Source organism: Gobius niger (genome assembly GCF_951799975.1).
Source record: "Gobius niger genome assembly, chromosome: 5".
In the NCBI taxonomy this organism is placed as follows: domain Eukaryota; kingdom Metazoa; phylum Chordata; class Actinopteri; order Gobiiformes; family Gobiidae; genus Gobius; species Gobius niger.
In genome coordinates, this window is record NC_136856.1 from 37,281,120 (window position 1) to 37,301,880 (window position 20,761).

Genomic DNA, 20,761 nt, shown 5'->3' on the forward strand with positions numbered 1-20,761 from the left:
TCTAAAAGTCCTTGCCATATCTATTTTTCTTTTTCACGGGGATTATGCAAAATCAACTTATTTGAGGGCGTGACCATGTGATAATGTTGCTCCCTCATCATCTGGAATAGTATTTTCTTATACACCTTTGAGTAATCCTGTTTACTAATGTTCATTCATATAATAGTCATTTCTTCAAACGCTGAAGACAGAGTTGTGATTTGTATTTCCGGGAATGTTTTGTGCAATTAATAGAACAGGGAATTTCAAATGTTTTTTAAGGAGGATTATTATTAACTAAATTGAAAATCTTTGTAATAACATATGGTATAATGAATGATCCAGGTGGATCTTCCTCAGGTCATGACATGAGGAAGATCCACCTGGATCGAATCGTTGTCTCAATAAATGCAGTCTTTTTGCAGTAGGTCTGCAGGTTTTCATCATTCACTGCTCACATTAGTAGTACGCTCTGTTGGTTTACCCTGTGTGCCATAATAAACCATCACTGACCCTGCTGTGCAGTTCTGCTCTTAAGCCGACGAGGGACGACCAAGATGCATCGGCCTGGATTTCTGGAGGCCCATGTGGGTTTATGACAGGCTAGTGTCGTGTCCAAAACACATACTGGAATCCTTTATCCACATCAGAAATATGAATGAGGCTGCTTTCAGTCTACTGTGGTGTAGTGTTCTGCCAGGACACCAGAGGGCAGCACTGTACATGTTCATTTTAAACACGGTTGCCCTAATGCCACATAAATGGAAATATTCCTGAATGAATGGTCTTTTTGTTAGGTTGGCCACACTTTTAATGGGTCTTTGCACTTTTTAAAAATACTTCACTCAGACTGACTGATTTCTGGTTCAAAACCTTTGGTAATTCAAATTAAATACATAAAAAACACACATCAAAAAGCAATAGTAATGTATCAGCTTCAAAATGACGTTGCATTTGTACTAAGGCCCTTTAAGCCCATTTTAATGCCTAAGTAATATATCTTTCAATAATCTTTCAAAGATATTCAGAGCTAAATTGGACACGAGAAAGTTTTGATCAAAATATTTGTCTTTGTGTTTATTGACAAATGTATGTCATTGAGAGGGTTCGGTCTCTAAGGAAAAATGATATTAAGACATTTGATGCCAATTTGAATCTGATTTAATGACTTGCCCTGAGGAAACCCTGAGTAAGGTTGTTCTCCAGCCGCTGCTCGACTGAAGCAGAGGTGTTTATAGCACTTCAGGTCCTGTGACTGCTGCTACAAGCCTGGGTCATTCCCCTGGCACATTTGGGCAAACCCCAAACAGAGACTCACTATTCAGCGTCAGTCTGAGGCGACGGATTCAAAGTCTCCAAATCACTATATGATGGAGACTGTGGTCCACACTGAGGTCGAACCTCCCCCTTTGCACTAAGGACTTGATTCCTCTGATCATTTTATGGAAGATAGAATCACTCACAAACTGTCGTGAAAACCAGGCGAGGGTTTGTGTCACTGCGTCAAATCCACATGATCGAAAACACAGCTTGGTAGAGTTACATTTAAAACTTTATTTTCAATGTGCAGATTTGGAAAATGACTGAGCATGACATGTTTAGAGCAGTGAAACAATGATTTTAGAGGGAGACTACCACAGATGGAACAAATATGATTATGTCAACATTCTCAAACATATGAAGAGTTCCCTGCATTTCTGTGATGAACTAAAGAGTGTTGCATATTTCGGTGACGTGCTTAGGGGGCCTGGCTGGTTCCTAAGCCCACAGCGTTAGCGTAAGCAGAGAGCAGACTGATCACCTGCCTGGTCTCCAGTGTGAGCCGCACTTCTGTGAGCCAGTCCTCTACCACACGCCGGGCCTCTCCTCTCAGCTGGTTCACCAGCTTGGCTGCCAGCTCCAGGTCTCCGTGCTCCAGGCAGAAGCTGGCGTATGACAAGAGTTTAAAGGGGTCCAAGTCCTGGGCGCTGAGCTGAGCAGGCGGAGCCTGGTGAGGAGACTCAAAGAGCAGCGCTGCCTGGAGGTATGAGAGGAAATACTGGTACAAGGAGTTGTGAGCCTCATCGATGAGGGCCACTCTGCGGGCCACAGGGCGCAGCGAGTGGAAGCGGCTGCGCAGAGAGGCTTCGCTGTACACTCCTCGATCCAGAGACTCTTTGGGCAGAGCCACAGCCAGGGCCAAGGCAAACTCGTTATCGAGGCAGCTGTCGCGCACCACGTGGGCAGACGGCTCCAGAGGTTTGGTGGTGGACTGGCCCTCCGCAGTGCTCATGGTGTGAGAGAGGGCCTCCACAGCAAGCCACAGCCGGTGAGCTCTGCGAGCCTCCTCCTCTGCCACCACATGACCTGTAACAAAACAACCAGGCTAAGTTTACCAGCAAACAGCTGTTGATTAGAAGAAAGAACAAGTGAATGAGGGTACGTACTGTCAATGGCCTCCTCCATGCCTGTGAGCCGGGCGTACGCACTGTTCATGTCCAGGGTGAAGTTATCCAGCTGCTCCTGAGTCAGCTGACGGTATAAGGTCTCCTGCTCCAGCAGCTTACTGCTCAGAACCTACAAACATACAGGACACACACTCTTTGAAAAAGTCTCAGAATGTGGCACAGGTGAGCTAAATGTTTGATCGTCCGTTTACAATGAGCTAAATAAACAAACTGGGAGCAGTACGACAATGCTTGAGTCTCAGCTTATGTGACTAAGGGAAGATAAACTCAGATCCGCTGAAAGGCCTTTCTCAGCGCTCACTCTGACAGGAGGAAATGATCCTGCAACTGGTGCTTGGTTTGAAAGTGACAAGACGAAAGGAGGGACTGCATGTAATGATGTGTAAATAAACATGTGCCGAGATGGGAATAAGGAAGGCAATGGTGAGTCAGTGATTTGAAGTTTGAAGTGTCTTAACTTAAGTAAGGCCTTTTCAAACCAAACTGAACGAAAAAACTATCCACGCTTCTCCAGCACCTTAAGAAGCTAGTCAGCAACATCAGCCTATTCATCTGGTCTTCATTGTACCGCAGTGCTGGGTCTGCAGTGTTTACAACATGTACTGGTGAAATCCAGCACAGACTCAGCTGTGGGGAGTCAAGTCTGTGATAAAGTCAGCTCTATGTGGAATACTGGACTTCCACTGAAGAATTCTCCACTTTATTGCTGTTTGCTCTCTTCAGCGGAGAGGAGAAAGTGATATCGGTTTCTGGTATTGAGACCACATTAATGAGTATGAGTATTAGTACATGCATGTGGCATCAATACTTAAGATAAGATAAGATGGTACTTTATTGATCTCACAGATGGAGAAATTGCATTAGATGAGAGAGCATCCGGCAGCAGCACCCATTCAGTGCGCACCACTCTTTTTTTTTTTCTTTGGTGAAAGATGGTTGTGTCGCGGCCGCCATCTTCACTGTTTTGGTCACAGGAGGAGCACTGGTTGATGGGAAATCCGTAGACGATGACCACGGCGGTGGAGCTCTTGCGCTTGGCCACGATGTTCTTGGCCACACAGGTGTAGTTGGCCGTGTCGGACAGACGCGCCTGCTTGATGATCAGGTTGTGTCCACGGTGATGTAGAAGTTCCTGTCCTTGGCCGGGTCGATGATCTCGTTGTCCTTCAGCCACTCCACCCGCATGACCTTGGAGGATGGAGAAACTGTAGCTGCCCTCTGTCTCCTCTGATCATCTGAAACGGTGCACCACCTCCTGGGCTTGTCCCCGTCTCAGAGCGTGGTGTCCTGCACTGGTCAGCTCCACCTCGTCCTTCCTCTTCCTCCTGCACAGCTCCCTCCACAGTCTATCACCATCTCCTCGTTGGTCCCTTTTGTTGTTTCCTGTAGCTCCTCTGGTGACGCCTCCTCCGTGCTGCAGGTGTGGGGGCTCTTGGTGCCTCTTCACTGTTCAGTGTCTCAGAAGAAGATGTTTGTAGATCTCGAATGGGTTTAGCGGACAAGCTAGAAGTTTGTTTACCTTCAAAAAGCTGCTTTCTTCAGGACCATTTTGGACTCTCAAAGTAAACAAATCCACCAAACCTCCACAAAAACACGGTAAAGACGTACAAAAGTATCCAGAAAAACGACGTGGTTCGCTGAAAAAGGCAAACAATTCATTGAAAAAGGCAAACAATTCAGCTGCACCAGGAGAGAGGGAGGTCACTTCCTGTTTTCACTTGAGACTGGCATCCCTAATTGTTATTATTTGGGAATAATCCAAATGATGAAGTACTGGGCCTCATTCAGTTTTGGGATGTTTGGAGGACACTGACCTGCTGTGCCTCTCCTCTCAGCTCCTGCTCCTGGACTTTGAGCACGTCTTGCACATGGTCGGTGTGAGCGGCCGCCTGCCTCCTCAGCTGGGTCCTCATCTCTGCCTCCATCACCTCCCGGAGCTCGGCCAACTACAGACAAACACAAGCAGGCCTCAGACACCACGGAACACAGTATAACCTTCATTTTCTATTGTAGTGTTTATGATGACGCAGGACGGAGAAAGAACCGCACCTTTATGAACACCGTCAGTGTGGCACCTCATTGTTAGCGGTTTGTGTGACAGACACATCAGACCTCACAGTTAAAAGACTCATCCCTCCTAAGATACTGTGTCTGCCTCCTCCTCTAACACTAGTTTATGGCTCTTTACTGGGAGTAGAAACTATGGAAGGCTTTCAAAAGACTGTTTTTTTTAAAGCCAAACAGAAAACTCATTATTGCCATAGCCCTTATCTGCTCAGAGGTAAAGATTGATTAAAATGAATGTTTACAGCCAGATTTATCCTTAAACTTTGTGCCACAATTAATGAAAAGAGGTTCCAACTGCCTCATTTTGTCCCAAAGCTTTTCAACTTGTGGTTTCTGCTCGGCTCATACGCGGTTTTCTTGTGTTTGCTTTGTTACATTTGTGAGAAGTTGTATGTAAACAGACAAAACAAGCTTTGGCTTGTTTTAAAGAAGAATGGATAAGTCACCATCTCACAGTACCTTCCTCTCCTGCTCCAGCCGGGCCTCCTCCTTCATGTGCTGCAGAGCACTTTCCACAGCCGTCTCCGCTGCCTTGTGGTGCTCCAGCTTCTGCTGCTCCAGCGCAGCCTCCAAATGGATCTGCTCGCGGACCCTCTGCTCGGCCAGTTCTCTGTTCAGCTGGTCGATCCGCCGGTGTGCATGGGCGATCAGCGCATTCAGGTCATCCGTGTTTAGTTTACCAGCTACACAGACAAAAAAGGATGACTATACCACTGCATTTTGTGACCAGATGTCAAACAGTAAAAGTTAACAGTGGACAAGTCATGCACAACTGTGTGCTCCTACAACTTAGTGAAAACAGAAGACACTTTCTCCAGGGTCTGTGTTGTATCTTGTTGGAGTGCCCTCTGCAGGCAGCAGTGGGAACAGAGCTGATCCCCACCATTCTCTCCGCCACACGCTACATACAGTATATACACACACATATATGTGCCCAAAGACACAGTGTCTGATGGACCGTGACCGTACTCAGGCTCTTCCAGTTGGCCTGGATGTCTGGAGTCAGGCTGCTCACTTCCCTCTGGAACTGCAGCTTGGCTTCATTCACCAGCTCACTGTACTGGGACACCACCCTGGCCTCAGACTCCGCCGCCTGCACCTGAGGGAGCCACAAACACAGTCACTGACGGTCTCAGCTTTGCTACATTGTCTTGTTTTAGTCAAGTCAAGCCAAATCTATCTCTAGAGCACATTTAAAAACAAATGGAATACAATAAGAAAGGGTTACAACTCAGTAAACCCAGGGCTTCAGGTCTACATTCAATTAAAAGGCCACAGCAAATAAGCACGTTTTATTCATGTGCACTTTTATTCCCAGGTTAGTGTATATTTGTCTTAGATATTTATTATAAATGTTACAAGCAAAGTAGAGAATAATAACTCTGGCATTATGGCATTCTATCAAATGACCGAAGGCTTCCAGGCAAAGTAAAGAATGACTTATCATTTAGATTTAGTACTTAGAAGATTCTAATTTTATCATTATAATAATCATTATCTGCTTCAAAAAAAGAAGAGCCAGTGACAAAAAAAAAATGTATGTGGATCAGTAATTCATTCTCATCATTGTGTGTGTTTTTAGTGTATTTTTGTGCATTTTATTCTCATATATATTCTACTATATTTATGTTATTATATTTTATTTATTTCACTGCTATTTTATTATTCTTTCATTGTCATTTATTTGTATTGTTTATATTGTGTTTTAGATCTTGTGGTGTCGCCATGTGCAGCACTTTAGAAACAGTCCTTGTTTATGAAATGTGCTCTGAAACATGCATTAGTTTTATGTACAATACTTTTTGTCATTGTGAATAAAACCACAGTACATTTGTTACATGTTTCTTCATACTTGGCTCATGCTTGTACTCAGATTCTTTCTTCTTCTTCTACACAAACTGTGCTTCCTTTGGCCCTTACCTTAGTGACCACTTTGTCCAGGTCCACCACCATTTTGTGCAGATTCTCCTCGGCCGCTAAGACCAGAGGCCGCGCTGCTGCCACCGTCAGGCCCTTGGACTGATCGATAACAGTCTTTAGACCGTCCAGAGCCTCCCTGCAGAGAGGAACATGTTTAACACACACGCCGTTGTACATGTTATAGAAGAAAGTTCTCCATTCATTTACCGGGCATCTCCCAGGGCTGCACGCGCATCATTAACGGCATTGCTTCTGTTGATCAGAGCCGCTTCTAGAGCCTTCCACTGAGCAGACTTCTCCTCAGAGGGAACCTGAGGAACACAGTCAAGTGAGAGAAAGCCAGTGTTGTTTTTGGCAGCCGTCTTATGCTACGTTCAGACTCTGCCCTGAATGCGCGTCACCTCAAAGTGTGTTCTGAGGCCACACTGTGGAAGGACAGTGACATGACAAATAACTGCTGCTTTGGGGCTACTAGTCCCTCTTTGCCAACTACCATGTCCCATGGATCTTCAACCACATCCCCGTGGTTTACGCCAGGATCTCCCCAGTATTTAAGTCGATACCCAGCCCATACATTTGAATAGAGGGACATTATTTGTGCCGGTGGCAAGTGGCTAGGCTAGGTTAGCCCGGTTAGCTAGATGCAATTGACTACAGCTCATTGTTGATGAAAAGGTTAGGTTAGGTTAACTAACTCCGGATGCTAACCATGCTAAGGTCGGCTACAGCCAATTGTAGATGAAGTATGAGCAATAAACTACAAAATCAACACGCCATCTCAGTGTGTGATCATTGTAAAACACTTGCTTTATGCAGATGGTGGTTTTATTGACGTTATTAGTTTGTTGTCTGAACATGATGGATCTGAGCATTAGCTCGTAGCATTAGCTTTGGGAATGCTCTGCATCATCAAGGCCCAAACACATTCTCAGCGTAGATACAGTCACTGAAATAATCTTGTCGCTGCTTTAAATCCTGAGTAGTGTCTATTGTCTGTCTATTGCCAGACAAAATATCACAAGTTATATTTAGTCAATTCTTTTTGTCGCATTAAAACGTGTATTATTGTCCATAGTTGTTTATTGGGCTGAATGTCTATCATATGCGCTGCATGTAGCCACAGCCAGTCGGATCAATTGTATCTGATGACGCATGACGTACCCGCTAAACTATTTACAACTCGGTCTGAAGCTTGATAGAAAGATGGAGTCGCTGCGGTCATGTTGGATCTGTAAATAAACGTTTTCATTTTTATTTTTAAATGTTTTATCCATAAACAAACTAAAACTTCCGTATGTCGAATAGCGCGTCCCTCCTCGTTCTGTGATTGGTCCCCAAATCCATGCCAAGATTTTGGCCATGGTCCCGAGTTCGACATGATTCGAGCGCACACAGCAGCATGTGTATTCCCAGGCTCAATCCTGGGTGTTTAAGTGACAGAAACACTGATGTGTGACTTTGTAAAAGCCCCAGAGCTGCTGTAGGTCCGGTTCACAGTGAAGCTTATCCTCCATGACTTGTTTACATCTGCGGTGGCTCCGCCCTACGCCTCTGTTGGGGAAAGATTGGCTGACGCGCCTCAAATTTCACCCAAAGTTAAAAGATTTCAGCACAAGCGTTGGCCGTGCTGGAGACACTGGACGCGCGTCAGAAACTCGAAATCTCAAAACGCACAAGTGGCCGACCCGTGAAACGCTTAAAAACGCACCACACAAGAGGCGTGTGGGACGCATCGCGGGATCTCTCGGCGCTCCCAGAAGCGTGTCCACCAGATATTTCACATGTAAACCAGACGCTTTTGACACTTTGATTTTAGCTCTGGATCATTGTAGTAAGTTTTAGTCGATGTTGTAGTCCAGTCTTAGTGCTGCGTGAGAGTCCATGTGACTTTGTATGCGGGGTGTTCTCCAGCGCTCAGGCCCTGAGAGAACGTCTGACGAACCACACATTTTTGTTTCATCTCTGAAAACTCGTAAACATCTCATGTTTTAGTCACCAAAGAGCAGTTTTTAGCTTGTCACTGTTATGGAAATAGATAAAGAAATAAGATTTGTCATGGTCCTGACTGTGGTCATCGCGCAGGTGAAAGCCTGTGGGCCTCAGTACCTCAGCCTCCATGGCCTCCTTCAGCTTGACCGTGTGCTGGGAGACGGCCTGTAGCGCAGCCTCCTGGGCCCCGATGGCCGTCAGCGTGGCTTTAGCAGAGTTGGCCAACGACTCCTCCAGATTGACTGCAATGGCTGGGGGTAAAAACAGTAAAAACAGTTCAATAGTCAAAATGGATGAAATAGTTGAACATGATCAGAATGTAGTTCAGATATTTGCTCGTGTAGGACTGCAGTCTAGGGCTGGGCGACATGACGATAAAAAACTAATCATGGTCTGCTTTTTGGTCATATTCAGTGTTTTTATGTTTGATGTGAAGTGTGAACTTTCAGAAGTGAAATGACTTTAGTTATAGCTAAAAAGACATTCAAGTGTACGTGAAACATGATCAAATCTTGATCTCGGCCAAAGAGAAAGACTGAGGAGGCTTCTTACACTCGAGGATCTGCTTCTCAGCCTGGTCCTGCTCAGCCAGCCTGGCAGACACTTCTTCCACCGGACGCTCCTTTAGCGGCTCGGACTCTAGAGGTGTGTCCGCGGGCAGTGGAGCAGCTTTACATTCGTGACACTCCTCAGCCACTTCTGAGAACAAACAAAGGACATGAAATCACAGGGGAAAGGAAAGGAGTCTTATAAAGCATCTCTCTCATGACACGAGTCAGCCAAAGCACTTGACAAAGAGTAAGGGGATTTATCCTTCATTCACTCTATACTGGCTGGTTGTAAATACATATGTAGCCACAGAGCTGCACACATCAGGACCCACCTTTGACCACTGCGGCCTCTGTATCATGTGGAGCAGGCACTGACTGAACTTCACTCATGGCTGAGATGATGTGAGTGGCCTCGGCGGACGCCTCTGGAAAACCAAAGGGAATATTACGGCATAAAGACGGGAAACAACAAACAGAAAAACTGCCCATCGCTGTGGAGAGAGACCTCTTTCAACACAAGAATCATTGCTTTTCAAATCCCTCCTTCCCTAAATCAATCATCACATCTGAGGTAGAAAGTAGGGACAGAGAAGCGAAAGGGACATTGGTGAACAGAAACCGGCACAGGGTCTGAAGAAAGTGGCGACGCTTCACTGAGCGCTCCCTCGTCATGATCCACAGGTTACAGCTCTACGCTCTATTTCACTGAGCCTTCAGGTACAAAAACAATGTCATTCATGCAATGTTGTCCACATTAGGGTTCATCGTGATGGATTAGCCACGTCACGATGGAGAGCCACCCTCCTGTCAGAAACACGCACTGGTCTTCTGTAGGCCTTGTAAACCTACAAACTTTGCAGGGATTGCACAGTAAATTAAATCACGGATATAACTAATACTTTCACTACTTTCAGTGGCCTGCCCGAAGTCATGATGTGTTTGCCGTAATATCAAAGTAAGCTCTATTTCTGACGCACGGAGCTCTCTCTCCCTCTCTCTCTCTCTCTTTGCAGCTCAGAGTTTAACAGCGCGTGGTTTTGCTTTGCTTTGTGCTTTCGTACGGAAACTTGAACCGTTTTAAAATGACGAGATGGCTCTCACATCGGAGCTAGATGAGCACGCATGGGTTTGGATTATTCTCACGAAGGACCGAGAGAGGAAAGAGAGAGGAGAGAGAGGTGCGGTGTAGGAGGTACGAGGTTACAGCTCACAAACCGGGCGGCGCGTGGAGTGGCTTCAAAAACGCAAACATCTACATATTGTCCCGTTCACCCACTGTTTCTTACATTACGTTAAAACTGAGCAAATGCAAATAATAAGCTCCGATTTACATTTGTATTAGTGTGAGAAGAGCACTGGTATTGAGGAGTTGACGCACTGAATGAGTCGTTCTCCTCTCAGACTTTACGCACAAGTTTTAACACATTTCTTTTGCAAAAGTCGTGTTCCATGACTCTGTTCAGATCATGTTTAGTTTAGATCCATTTATCCTCAATCTCACATTTTCCTAACATAAATAGTAATATGCAGCTTCTATATAGGCTATGTAAATGTCTTTAAAAAATGCTTATATTAAGAGATGGACGATATCATCGTCCATCACGATGGTTCACTGTAAACATCGTCAACGGCCAATTAAGGGGACATCGCCCAACCCTAGTCCACATGATCTTGTTCAATAGAGTGTGTGTACTTTGCTTAAAGGAACAAGCCACCATTTTTCCACACTGAGATATGTTCTTGCCTGAGCTTAGGCGAGTTGATGTGCACCTGTCTGGTCTTTGTGCGTGCGCTCAGTCATGCAAAACGACCAAAGATGTTGTTAGCATTTGGCCTCTCCCAGTGTATTCCTATAGCTCCAAACGGGGGTGAAGTTGGAAACTACCACGCTCTTCCACGGGCACAAAGACCAGACAGGTACGTATCAACTCGTCTAAGCTCAGGTAAGAACATATCTCAGTGTGGGAAAACGGAGGCCTGTTCCTTTAATATTCTACATAAACCATTGTGGTCATGTAAACCAGTGGTTCCCGACTGTCTCACGTACCCCCTAAATCTTTCCTTTAAACAAACTGGCAAGATCCTCAGGGTATGGGGCACCAAACACATGATGGGGGGTGCGCGACGGTGGATGTCACTTCAACATCACAGTGATCAGGGCGCCCACAGTATTTGTCGTTGCATAGGGGAACTCCCTCTTGTTTGGGGGCCCCTCTAACGGAGCAGTACCGGAGAGTGATAGCACTGTCTCACTGTGGTGGTTTGACTACAGTGGTAGATACTGTTTGAAGAGCACAGATACACAGCCTAAATGACTGTGCGGCCATCGGGGGCCCCCCCTTCAGCTGGGGGCCCGCGGCAGCTGCCTACCTTGCCTACCCCATTCCGACGGCTCTGCTCAGCGTCTACAACAGGTTTATTTTAAAGACTCGCCCAATCATAGACTTGTATATGTTTTTCTGTCCTCAAACCTCTCCTAGTGCTGCCGCATTAGGCCGAGTACCTGCTGTCCGGGTAGAACTAGGTTTGCTGCTGGCCTGTTGCTGGTCTGGGCAGGAAAATTCAAACAGCGACTCGTCAATTGAAGTTCCCAGGCTTGCATGGGCTTTAGAAATCCCATTAAAAAAGGAAACGGAAATTTGATCATGTAATGTGTGTTCCCGATGCCAAAGTGCTGCCATTTTGCACTGATGTCCGACTCCATGGACACACTCGTACCTTCTATAGTCTGTGCTGGGGGCGGCGGAGGCTCCTCTTTGGCTTTGCCGACTGCTGTGGGTTTGACCTCCTTCAGGGTCTGCTCCAACATGCTTGGGGGCTGTCTCACGTCAACCTACAACAAACACAAATGACCAAAGTCCAGCTTATTCGAACACAATACTAGAGCCTGATGCATTGACATATTCAGAAGTTAGTGAGACACGTTTTTTGCTAGTTCACAGAGGCCACTTTCTCCCTCTCTTACTGAATACACAGCTCTCAAAGGTTTGATTACAAACAACGGCTTTGTCAACGATGGAAATCTCGGTTCGACTCACGCAAACATTTTCTAAACTGAGCTTTTGATTTCACTGTGACTGTGCAGATTTAGTATGAGGTCAAACAACATGAATAACAGCTTTTCGGTGTAAATATGAGGCTGATTTTTTGTGCATGAAGTAGTTCACACCACAGCTGCATCTCAAATGGATTTAAGTCTGGACTTTGACCTGGCCACTCCAAGAAGAAGTGAACTTGTTGGTATGTTTGGGATCCTTGTCCTGCTGCCTGGCCAAAGAGCCAAAGAGCTCAGGGGCTTGGACTGATGGCCGGACGTTCTCCTCCAGGAGTTCCTGGTAGAATTCATTATTTCATCAAAATAATGACAGCAGGTTGTCCAGGTCCTGAAGCAGCGAAGCCCCAGACCGTCACACTGACACCTCCACGTTTGACTGGCAGACGAGACAAAAGTTCAACTCACTGACTCTCTCTACCTGCCTCCCCTTCCTATTGTACCATAGAAGAAGTTCCAGCGGGTTTTCCGCCTGTAATGTGTACTGTCCTAATCTTGTGTATAATTGTGCATGTATGTGCTTTGCTTTACTGTGATTTACACTTTCAGCAACAATAAGGGGCGACATGGAACGGTCTGTTCGGCGCATCTGCGTAAACAGATACCGAGTCAAATTCATGGTTGTGAACTTGTTCATGACAATGGCAATAAATCCTGTTCTGATTCTGATTGGTCTCGTCAGTCCACAGACCATTTCTCTAAAAGTCTTGGGAATCATTCGAATGAGAGACGAGCTGTTGCGTTCTTATTCCCCTCAGAACTCTCCGTGGAGGCCATTTCTGCTCAGTGTCTGTCTTATAGTTATAGACTTTGACTGAGCCCAGTGAAGCGGCAGATCTTCAGACGTCCTTCAGGGTTCTCTGGTGACCTCATGGATGGTCGTCATTACACTCTTGGACTCATTTCGTGGCGTTATAGGTTTTCTTATGAGATTTTGTCGCCTTCTTTATTTGTCTGACCGGTCTAAATGTGATGTTTTCTCGATTCAACAAACTTGGAGGTAATCAGACTTGGGAGTGGCCAAAGAAACTGAACTCAGCTTTTCCGAAAAATCTGGTCAATCACAGATAATCACAGAGGCATTCACGTTAGGGCTGCACAATATATCGCAAAAAATATCGTATCGCGATATTAGCTGATGCAATATCCGTATCGCGAGAAGCCACAATATATCGCAACATCCCCATAGCCTTCATCTGACTGAAATCCACCCATGCATTGAAGTCATGTGTAAAAGTTCAGTTTTAGTTTAACATTTACTAGCTTTGTTAACCCCTTAACTCCCACCTGAACCGAGCACATTTTCTCCAGTTTGGCTTTACCCCAATCCAAAAGCTTCTGGAAAAAAGCTGTGAAAAAGCAACAAAACTGAGACGAAAACAATGATGGAAATGTGACAAAAAAGGACGAAAACATGACAAAAATGTGACAAAATATGACAAAAAAAAAATACAAAAATGTGACAAAAATGTGATAAAAATTTGACAAAAAAATGACAAAAATGTGATAAAAATTTGACAAAAAAATGACAAAAATGTGACAAAAAAATGACAAAAATGTGACAAAAACATGACAAAAATGTGACAAAAACATGACGAAAAATTGCTAATAAATTGACCAAAAAATAACAAAAATTTGACGAAAAAAATGAAGAAAAAAAAAAGACAAAAAAAAGACAAAAAAGTTTCAAAAATGAGTTGAATACCCAGTGAGGAAAACGATCCTCTCGGTTCAGGCGGGAGTGAAGAGGTTAAATTCTACCCTTGTTTTGGTCCTGATTGGGTGTTTTTCAAGTCTTCTTCTGACACGATTTGCTGAAAAAAATGGAACATATCGTGTTTGGTGTAATATCGTAATAATATCGTTATCGCGATATTGCACAGCCATATCGCATATCGCAAGTCACTTCAATATCGTGCAGCCCTAATTCACGTCTTCACACAGAGCTTTCCTTCCCTTAATAAACGTGATAATCATTTTGAAAGTGCATTTTGTATTCACTGAAAACGTCCCTGTGTGATAGAAAAAAAATATATATATATAAAATATATATATAAACGCTTCTTTGCCTCTTGTTGCTGCTGAAGCTGAAATGCAACAACTGAGCACCGTGATGTTTAACCGGATCAACGAGACCGGCTTAGTGCTCACCATTAAAGTGACAGTCTGTAAGATTGCACAGTGAGGAGAGAGGGAGTTGGAGTCGAGTATCAGACCTTCTTTCTCGGCGCAGGACGCTCCACAGACGGCCCTAACACGGCTCCCAGCAGCCCGTCGGCATAGGGGACGTTCTTCTCCACCGCCGCTCTGAACGCAGGGTCCCATTTGGCGTAGAGGACAGTTCCTCCGACGCCTCCGCCCAGCCCGACCACCGCCGCCGCGCCCACTTTCACCGCGGTGCTGGGTACACGGGCACACATGTTACTAGGGCTGAGTGCAAACAGTTTAACGGGTACGTACGAAAAAATAATGGCAAATTTAATGGAAATATTATGGACTAAATTACTATTGTTCTGTTTTCTGGTTCTAGATACATAGTTTTCATATAAGTATTGAAAAAGGTATTGTTCAGACATCGATATTGTAAAGCAAGTGTAAAGTATCGGTTTGTTTGTGCATGGGAGGTATATCCACATCAGACACTGTCAATAAACTGCTCCTGTGTGCCGTGGGCATTGGTAAACTTCTAAACAGAATGTACCTGGATTCATTGGAGGAGTAGTGGCGAGGCTGGAGACTGTTAAAGGGATTTGTTCCATATTTCCACTGAAAAAAAAGGAGAAAAAAGTTCAAAACATTAGAGAGAATACAGTCATTTATCAGGACGCCATCGATTGAACAGATTCTAAAAGTAGATATTTGTGACATTAGTGAGACGGTGAAAGCTGTGGTAGGATCTACACATTTAGCCATTATTCCACTTAAAAGACAAAGCTAAACCTTTGTTCTAAATGTGCAGAACCGTATCCCAATGGATTTTTGTAATTTTTTTGCTGGATTTTTGTCTTTTTTTGCTGGATTTTTGTCATATTTTTGTTGGATTTTTGTCTTTTTTTGCTGGATTTTTGTCATTTTTTGTTGGATTTTTGTATTTTTTTTTGCTGGATTCTTGTCTTTTTTTTGCTGGATTTTTTTCCTTTTTTTGTTGGAATTTTGTCTTTTTTGCTGAATTTTTGTGTTTTTTTGCTGGATTTTTTTGTTTTTTTGCTGGATTTTTGTCATTTTTTGTTGGATTTTTGTCTTTTTTTGTTGGATTTTTGTCTTTTTTTGCTGGATTTTTGTCATTTTTTGTTGGATTTTTGTCTTTTTTTGCTGGATTTTTGTCTTTTTTTTTTGTGCAGGATTTTTGTCTTTTTTTGCTGGATTTTTGTGTTTTTTGGCTGGATTTTTGTCTTTTTTTTTTCTGGATTTTTGTCACTTTTTTTGCTGGATTTTTGTGTTTTTTGGCTGGATTTTTGTCACTTTTTTTCCTGGATTTTTGTCACTTTTTTTCTGGATTTTTGTGTTTTTTTTCTGGATTTTTGTCTTTTTTGCTGGATTTTTGTGCTTTTTTGCTGGATTTTTGTCACTTTTTTTGCTGGATTTTTGTCATTTTTTGCTGGATTTTTGTCTTTTTTGCTGGATTTTTGTCTTTTTTTTTTGCTGAATTTTTGTCATTTTTTTTGCTGGATTTTTGTCACTTTTTTGCTGGATTTTTGTCACCTTTTTGCTGGATTTTTGTCTTTTTTTTTTTGCTGGATTTTTGTCTTTTTTTGCTGAATTTTTGTCTTATTTTTTTGCTGAATTTTTGTCATTTTTTTTGCTGAATTTTTGTCTTTTTTTTTGCTGGAATTTTGTCATTTTTTGCTGGATTTTTGTCATTTTTTGCTGGATTTTTGTCTTTTTTTGCTGGATTTTTGTCTTTTTTGCTGGATTTTTGTCACTTTTTTGCTGGATTTTTGTCAATTTTTGTTGGATTTTTGTCTTTTTTTGTTGGATTTTTGTCTTTTTTTGCTGGATTTTTGTCATTTTTTGTTGGATTTTTGTCTTTTTTTGCTGGATTTTTGTCTTTTTTTTTTGCTGGATTTTTGTCTTTTTTGCTGAATTTTTGTGTTTTTTTGCTGGATTTTTGTGTTTTTTTGCTGGATTTTTGTCTTTTTTTTCTGGATTTTTGTGTTTTTTTTCTGGATTTTTGTCATTTTTTGTTGGATTTTTGTCTTTTTTTGCTGGATTTTTGTCTTTTTTTTTTTTGCAGGATTTTTGTCACTTTTTTTGCTGGATTTTTGTGTTTTTTGGCTGGATTTTTGTCACTTTTTTTCCTGGATTTTTGTCACTTTTTTTCTGGATTTTTGTGTTTTTTTTCTGGATTTTTGTCTTTTTTGCTGGATTTTTGTCTTTTTTGCTGGATTTTTGTCTTTTTTTTTTGCTGAATTTTTGTCATTTTTTTTGCTGAATTTTTGTCACTTTTTTGCTGGATTTTTGTCACTTTTTTGCTGGATTTTTGTCTTTTTTTTGCTGGATTTTTGTCTTTTTTTGCTGAATTTTTGTCTTTTTTTTTTGCTGAATTTTTGTCTTTTTTTTTTGCTGAATTTTTGTCTTTTTTTTTGCTGAATTTTTGTCTTTTTTTTTGCTGGAATTTTGTCATTTTTTGCTGGATTTTTGTCATTTTTTGCTGGATTTTTGTCTTTTTTTGCTGGATTTTTGTCTTTTTTGCTGGATTTTTGTCACTTTTTTGCTGGATTTTTGTCAATTTTTTGCTGGATTTTTGTCACTTTTTTGTTGGACTTTTCTCTTTTTTTGCTGGATTTTTGTCAATTTAAATCCTCATTTTCTTCTCATTTTTTGTCGCTATTTTGAAGAAGCTTTTAGATTTGGAAGATTTGGAGAGCAGGAGAAAACATGTTCAGGTAGGAGTTACTGAAATAAAATGATATCTGATGTCATCCTTCTAAATAAGTCATATTTTCCAAAGCATTCAAACCTGTCAGGCTGTAGTGTTCAGCAATAACACAGAAGATACGCTACAGCCTTGGACCACAGCAATACTAAAGAGTGATTCTGACAATAATCATGACTTTTTGCTGGATTTTTGTGTTTTTTTGCTGGATTTTTGTGTTTTTTTGCTGGATTTTTGTCACTTTTTTTGCTGGATTTTTGTCTTTTTTTTGCTGGATTTTTGTCTTTTTTTTGCTGGATTTTTGTCTTTTTTTTGCTGGATTTTTGTCTTTTTTTGCTGGATTTTTGTCTTTTTTTGCTGGATTTTTGTAATTTTTTAGCTGGATTTTTGTCACTTTTTTGTCGGATTTTTGTCTTTTTTTGCTGGATCTTTGTCACTTTTTTGCTGGATTTTTGTCAATTTAAATCCTCATTTTCTTCTCATTTTTTGTCGCTATTTTGAAGAAGCTTTTAGATTTGGAAGATTTGGAGAGCAGGAGAAAACATGTTCAGGTAGGAGTTACTGAAATAAAATGATATCTGATGTCATCCTTCTAAATAAGTCATATTTTCCAAAGCATTCAAACCTGTCAGGCTGTAGTGTTCAGCAATAACACAGAAGATACGCTACAGCCTTGGACCACAGCAATACTAAAGAGTGATTCTGACAATAATCATGACTGTCGACCTTGAATCTTTAAAATAGCCAGAGTTGTGCCGCCCTTTAAGCTCACAGGACAGTCCGTACCGTCGGGACAGTCGGGACGGGGCGTGTTTGTGGACGCGGCTCCTGCACACTTCCATGACATTAGCCTCCTGCCATTTTGGTCACGGAGCCGAGGCCCGCCCGTCCTCCCACAGACAGACCCTCTGCCCCGGCATAAAGCCAGGAGACCCTCGGCCCGGGGGTCAGACTGCGGGGGGGTTTCCACGTGAACTCGATAAACGCCCCAAATAAAGAGCCGAATGTGAAGTATCGATCCCCGCGTTAGCACCTCGGGGAGCTGTGTGTGGGTCAGTGAATGACACGGGCCAGCCGGGGGATAAGGAGAGGGTCTTACCCGGGCTGACGCCTTCGCCCCCCGCACACAGACCCGCAGCATGGTCCCTGTCCCGCTATGTCGCACGGAGAGGACACTGGAGAGGACACCGGGGGCACTTATCTCCGCAGCAGTCCCGCTATGGCAGCAGCAGCGCTCGGACAGGCAGCCACTGTGACGCACGCCCTCCGAACAGCGCCCCCTGCCGGACCGGAGGGTTTCCCGCAGCAGAAGAGGAGGAGAGGAGAGAAAATGTAACTAATAAAACAGATTAAAGATAAAACATTAATGACAGAGGCAATTTGACAATAACTCTTTCAATTCATTTGTGTTGTCCCCGACAGAAAATAGTACTTACTGTGATTCTAGTCCAGGGGTGTCAAACATACGGCCCCCGCCCTGTAGAGCATAGATTCCAGAGTATGTAAAAAAAAAAAAAAGTTATGATTTTTGATTCCAGCCACTATGGGGGCATTAAAGTGACTATAAGGAGTTTAAAAATGTTAAAATTAAGTATTTTCCTCCCCCTACATGTTCCAGCCATGTCCTAATGTGTAGAATGAGCTCAGACCTGTTCACCACAACTGCCTCTAAAATCCTGTACGGTCACTCAAAAATGTGTCACTTCGGCCCGAATTGCCGTCATGCACGAGCTTAATATAGAAGGTGCAGTTACACATATGGCCTGAGGTGGCAGTAGTGAGTATAAAATGATGAACTTGCTTCCAGCCCCTTTAAGTAATAATATTTTTTTTAAAGGATAGAGTTCCACACGTGTCCAGCAGAGGGCACTGACATAATAAGAGCTGAACAACACATTATATAGCAGGGGCGGACTGGGACTGAAAAACAGCCCTGGACTCTGACCAGCCTGGCCCAAATTAGCGTAAATGTGACACTTCCACAAATACATATTTTAACCTCTTACCCCCCGCCTTAACATTAACGAGTGCATTTTCCCCAGTTCGGTATTTTATTATTATTTTTTTATTGGCATCATCAGCAAAAAGAGCGGGAAAGGTGGTCGTAGAAACAGAAGCAAAATCATTAATATAAATAATAATGGTCCCAAAATTGAGCCTTGTGGTACTCCATACTCCACGGAGTTCCTTTTAGATTCATGTTTTTTTTTATTCTGGGCTTTACCCAAATCTAAAAGCTTCTCGACTGGAGATCAACAATGTAACGCCTCATTTGAAAGCTAAGACCTACAAAATGTCGCCACATTTTTGTCATATTTTTGTTGTTTTTTTCTCACGTTTTTGTAGTTTTTTTGTCCGTGTTTTTCTCATGTTTTTGTTGACTTTTCATCCTCTTTTTCTCGCTATTTTGATGCTTTTCTTTTTAGCTTTTAGATTTGGGTAAAGCTCGGTTGAGGCGGGACTGGTGGCCCGTCTGTGCTCTTCCAGAATGGACATATGGCCAGTCCGCCCCTGTTATATAGCCATGTGGCAAATGGACAGTCTGCCCCAGGACGGCTGTGGCTTCATAAACAGCTCACCACCACCGAGTGAATGAATAACGACTATGTAGTACTCTGAGGAACTCGTGACACAGGCTTGTAAAGCAGTTTAAGCCGATGTTATTAATGAAACTTCAGTCATGTTGGGGCTTTGATCAAATCACAGTTTATTATTATTCATTTATTGGAAACATTTTCTCTATTATATGCGGCCCGTGACCCAAAATGAGTTTGACAGCCCTGTTCTAGTCGCATATATATAACATGTACAATATAATAATATACAATAGGTGAATCCTCCGACCAGGTGATTCTGACCATCAGCCCGGCTCCACATCTGGAGAGCCCACTGCTCCTTGTGCCGTCCAGGGGTGGGTCAAATGCAGAGGACACATTTCATTGTACAGTAGTTTTATAATGACAAATAAAACACCTTTAGAGGCGAGTAGTTCTCAAGTCACATTTACTCAAGTAGCTACATGTACTCGAGAAACTTTTTCCAAAAATTGAGTAGTTTTATCATGTGGTGGTTTCTACTTACACTTGAGTAAGATCATAATGAAGTATCCGTTTCTTACTTGAGTAAAAATATATTTTTTACATTTTTTGTTTAGAAAATGTTAATGGATTAGTTCATCGGTCTCCAAGTCCCTTGAGGCCAAACTAAATCAGAAGTGTATTGCTGCGGTCTATGAACAAAATTATAATATAATGCATAATGGAATCAGAAAAATGCTACTGAGGAAACCTTTTCTGATAAATTACGAACAATGAGCTATGATTGTAAAATAGATCTGATTTAGTCCAAAGCCCGACAGGACTGTAGCCTCATAAATAATAACAGCTTACACTTGTGTTGCACTTTACAAGCCTGTGTCACAAGTCTCTTGTTCATTCACTCCACACTCGGTTCAACATAAATGATTTTTTTCTCAGAACTAAAGTTCACATTCTTTATGTCGTCTGTGTAGGATTACATCACTACTGAAACCTACACCAGACTTTCTCAGTTACACAGTTCCCAAGAAGCCTTTTCACCAAACACCAGAGCCTTTTTGACAAATCTTTTCTCATATTGTCTCAAACTTAATGGATGAATTCACCTTTAACACATAGAAGTGAGATCTTTTGTGTTCGATATAAAACGTGTCGACTGCACCAGTTAGACCCGCTGGGCTCATTTCATAAACATTTATTTTGAATCACAAACAGAAAAAACAGAACAAATGATTACAGTTCATCATGTCCAGTTAAACATTGTTCACGGTGTTACAGCTCCTGCTCAGCTCTCACAGCTCAAAGCCACCACAAAGCACACGCCCACTTTACTGGGGCATTCA

General features: G+C 42.7%; 2 protein-coding genes across 2 annotated transcripts; both read right to left on the reverse strand.

Annotated features, from left to right (window-relative positions):
- Positions 1–1,572: 1,572 nt before the first annotated feature.
- Positions 1,573–11,807, reverse strand: LOC306963161 (MICOS complex subunit MIC60-like). The gene is made up of 11 exons (XM_079556638.1): positions 11,672–11,807; positions 9,286–9,378; positions 8,955–9,101; positions 8,520–8,653; positions 6,621–6,724; positions 6,414–6,549; positions 5,463–5,592; positions 4,953–5,176; positions 4,241–4,372; positions 2,406–2,535; positions 1,573–2,325 (listed from the first exon to the last, which is right to left on the reverse strand). The coding sequence occupies exons 1-11, from the start codon at positions 11,760–11,762 to the stop codon at positions 1,718–1,720; spliced, it is 1,929 nt and encodes a 642-aa protein (XP_079412764.1). The 5' UTR covers positions 11,763–11,807; the 3' UTR covers positions 1,573–1,717.
- A 2,408-nt stretch (positions 11,808–14,215) lies between these two features.
- LOC306963078 (MICOS complex subunit Mic60-like) lies at positions 14,216–18,106 on the reverse strand (the record flags this gene model as incomplete). Its single annotated transcript, XM_079556532.1, has 3 exons — positions 17,981–18,106; positions 14,707–14,771; positions 14,216–14,405 (listed from the first exon to the last, which is right to left on the reverse strand). The coding sequence occupies exons 1-3, from the start codon at positions 18,020–18,022 to the stop codon at positions 14,216–14,218; spliced, it is 297 nt and encodes a 98-aa protein (XP_079412658.1). The 5' UTR covers positions 18,023–18,106.
- Positions 18,107–20,761: the final 2,655 nt, after the last annotated feature.

Coding starts and splice junctions, on each gene's coding strand:
- LOC306963161 (XM_079556638.1), bottom strand. CDS start 11,762: ATGTTGGAGCAGACCCTGAAGGAGGTCAAACCCACAGCAGTCGGCAAA. Junction 8,654..8,954: donor TGAGAAGCAGATCCTCGAGT/GTAAGAAGCCTC, acceptor TTTTACCCCCAG/CCATTGCAGTCAATCTGGAG. Junction 6,725..8,519: donor AGGAGGCCATGGAGGCTGAG/GTACTGAGGCCC, acceptor TGTGTTCCTCAG/GTTCCCTCTGAGGAGAAGTC.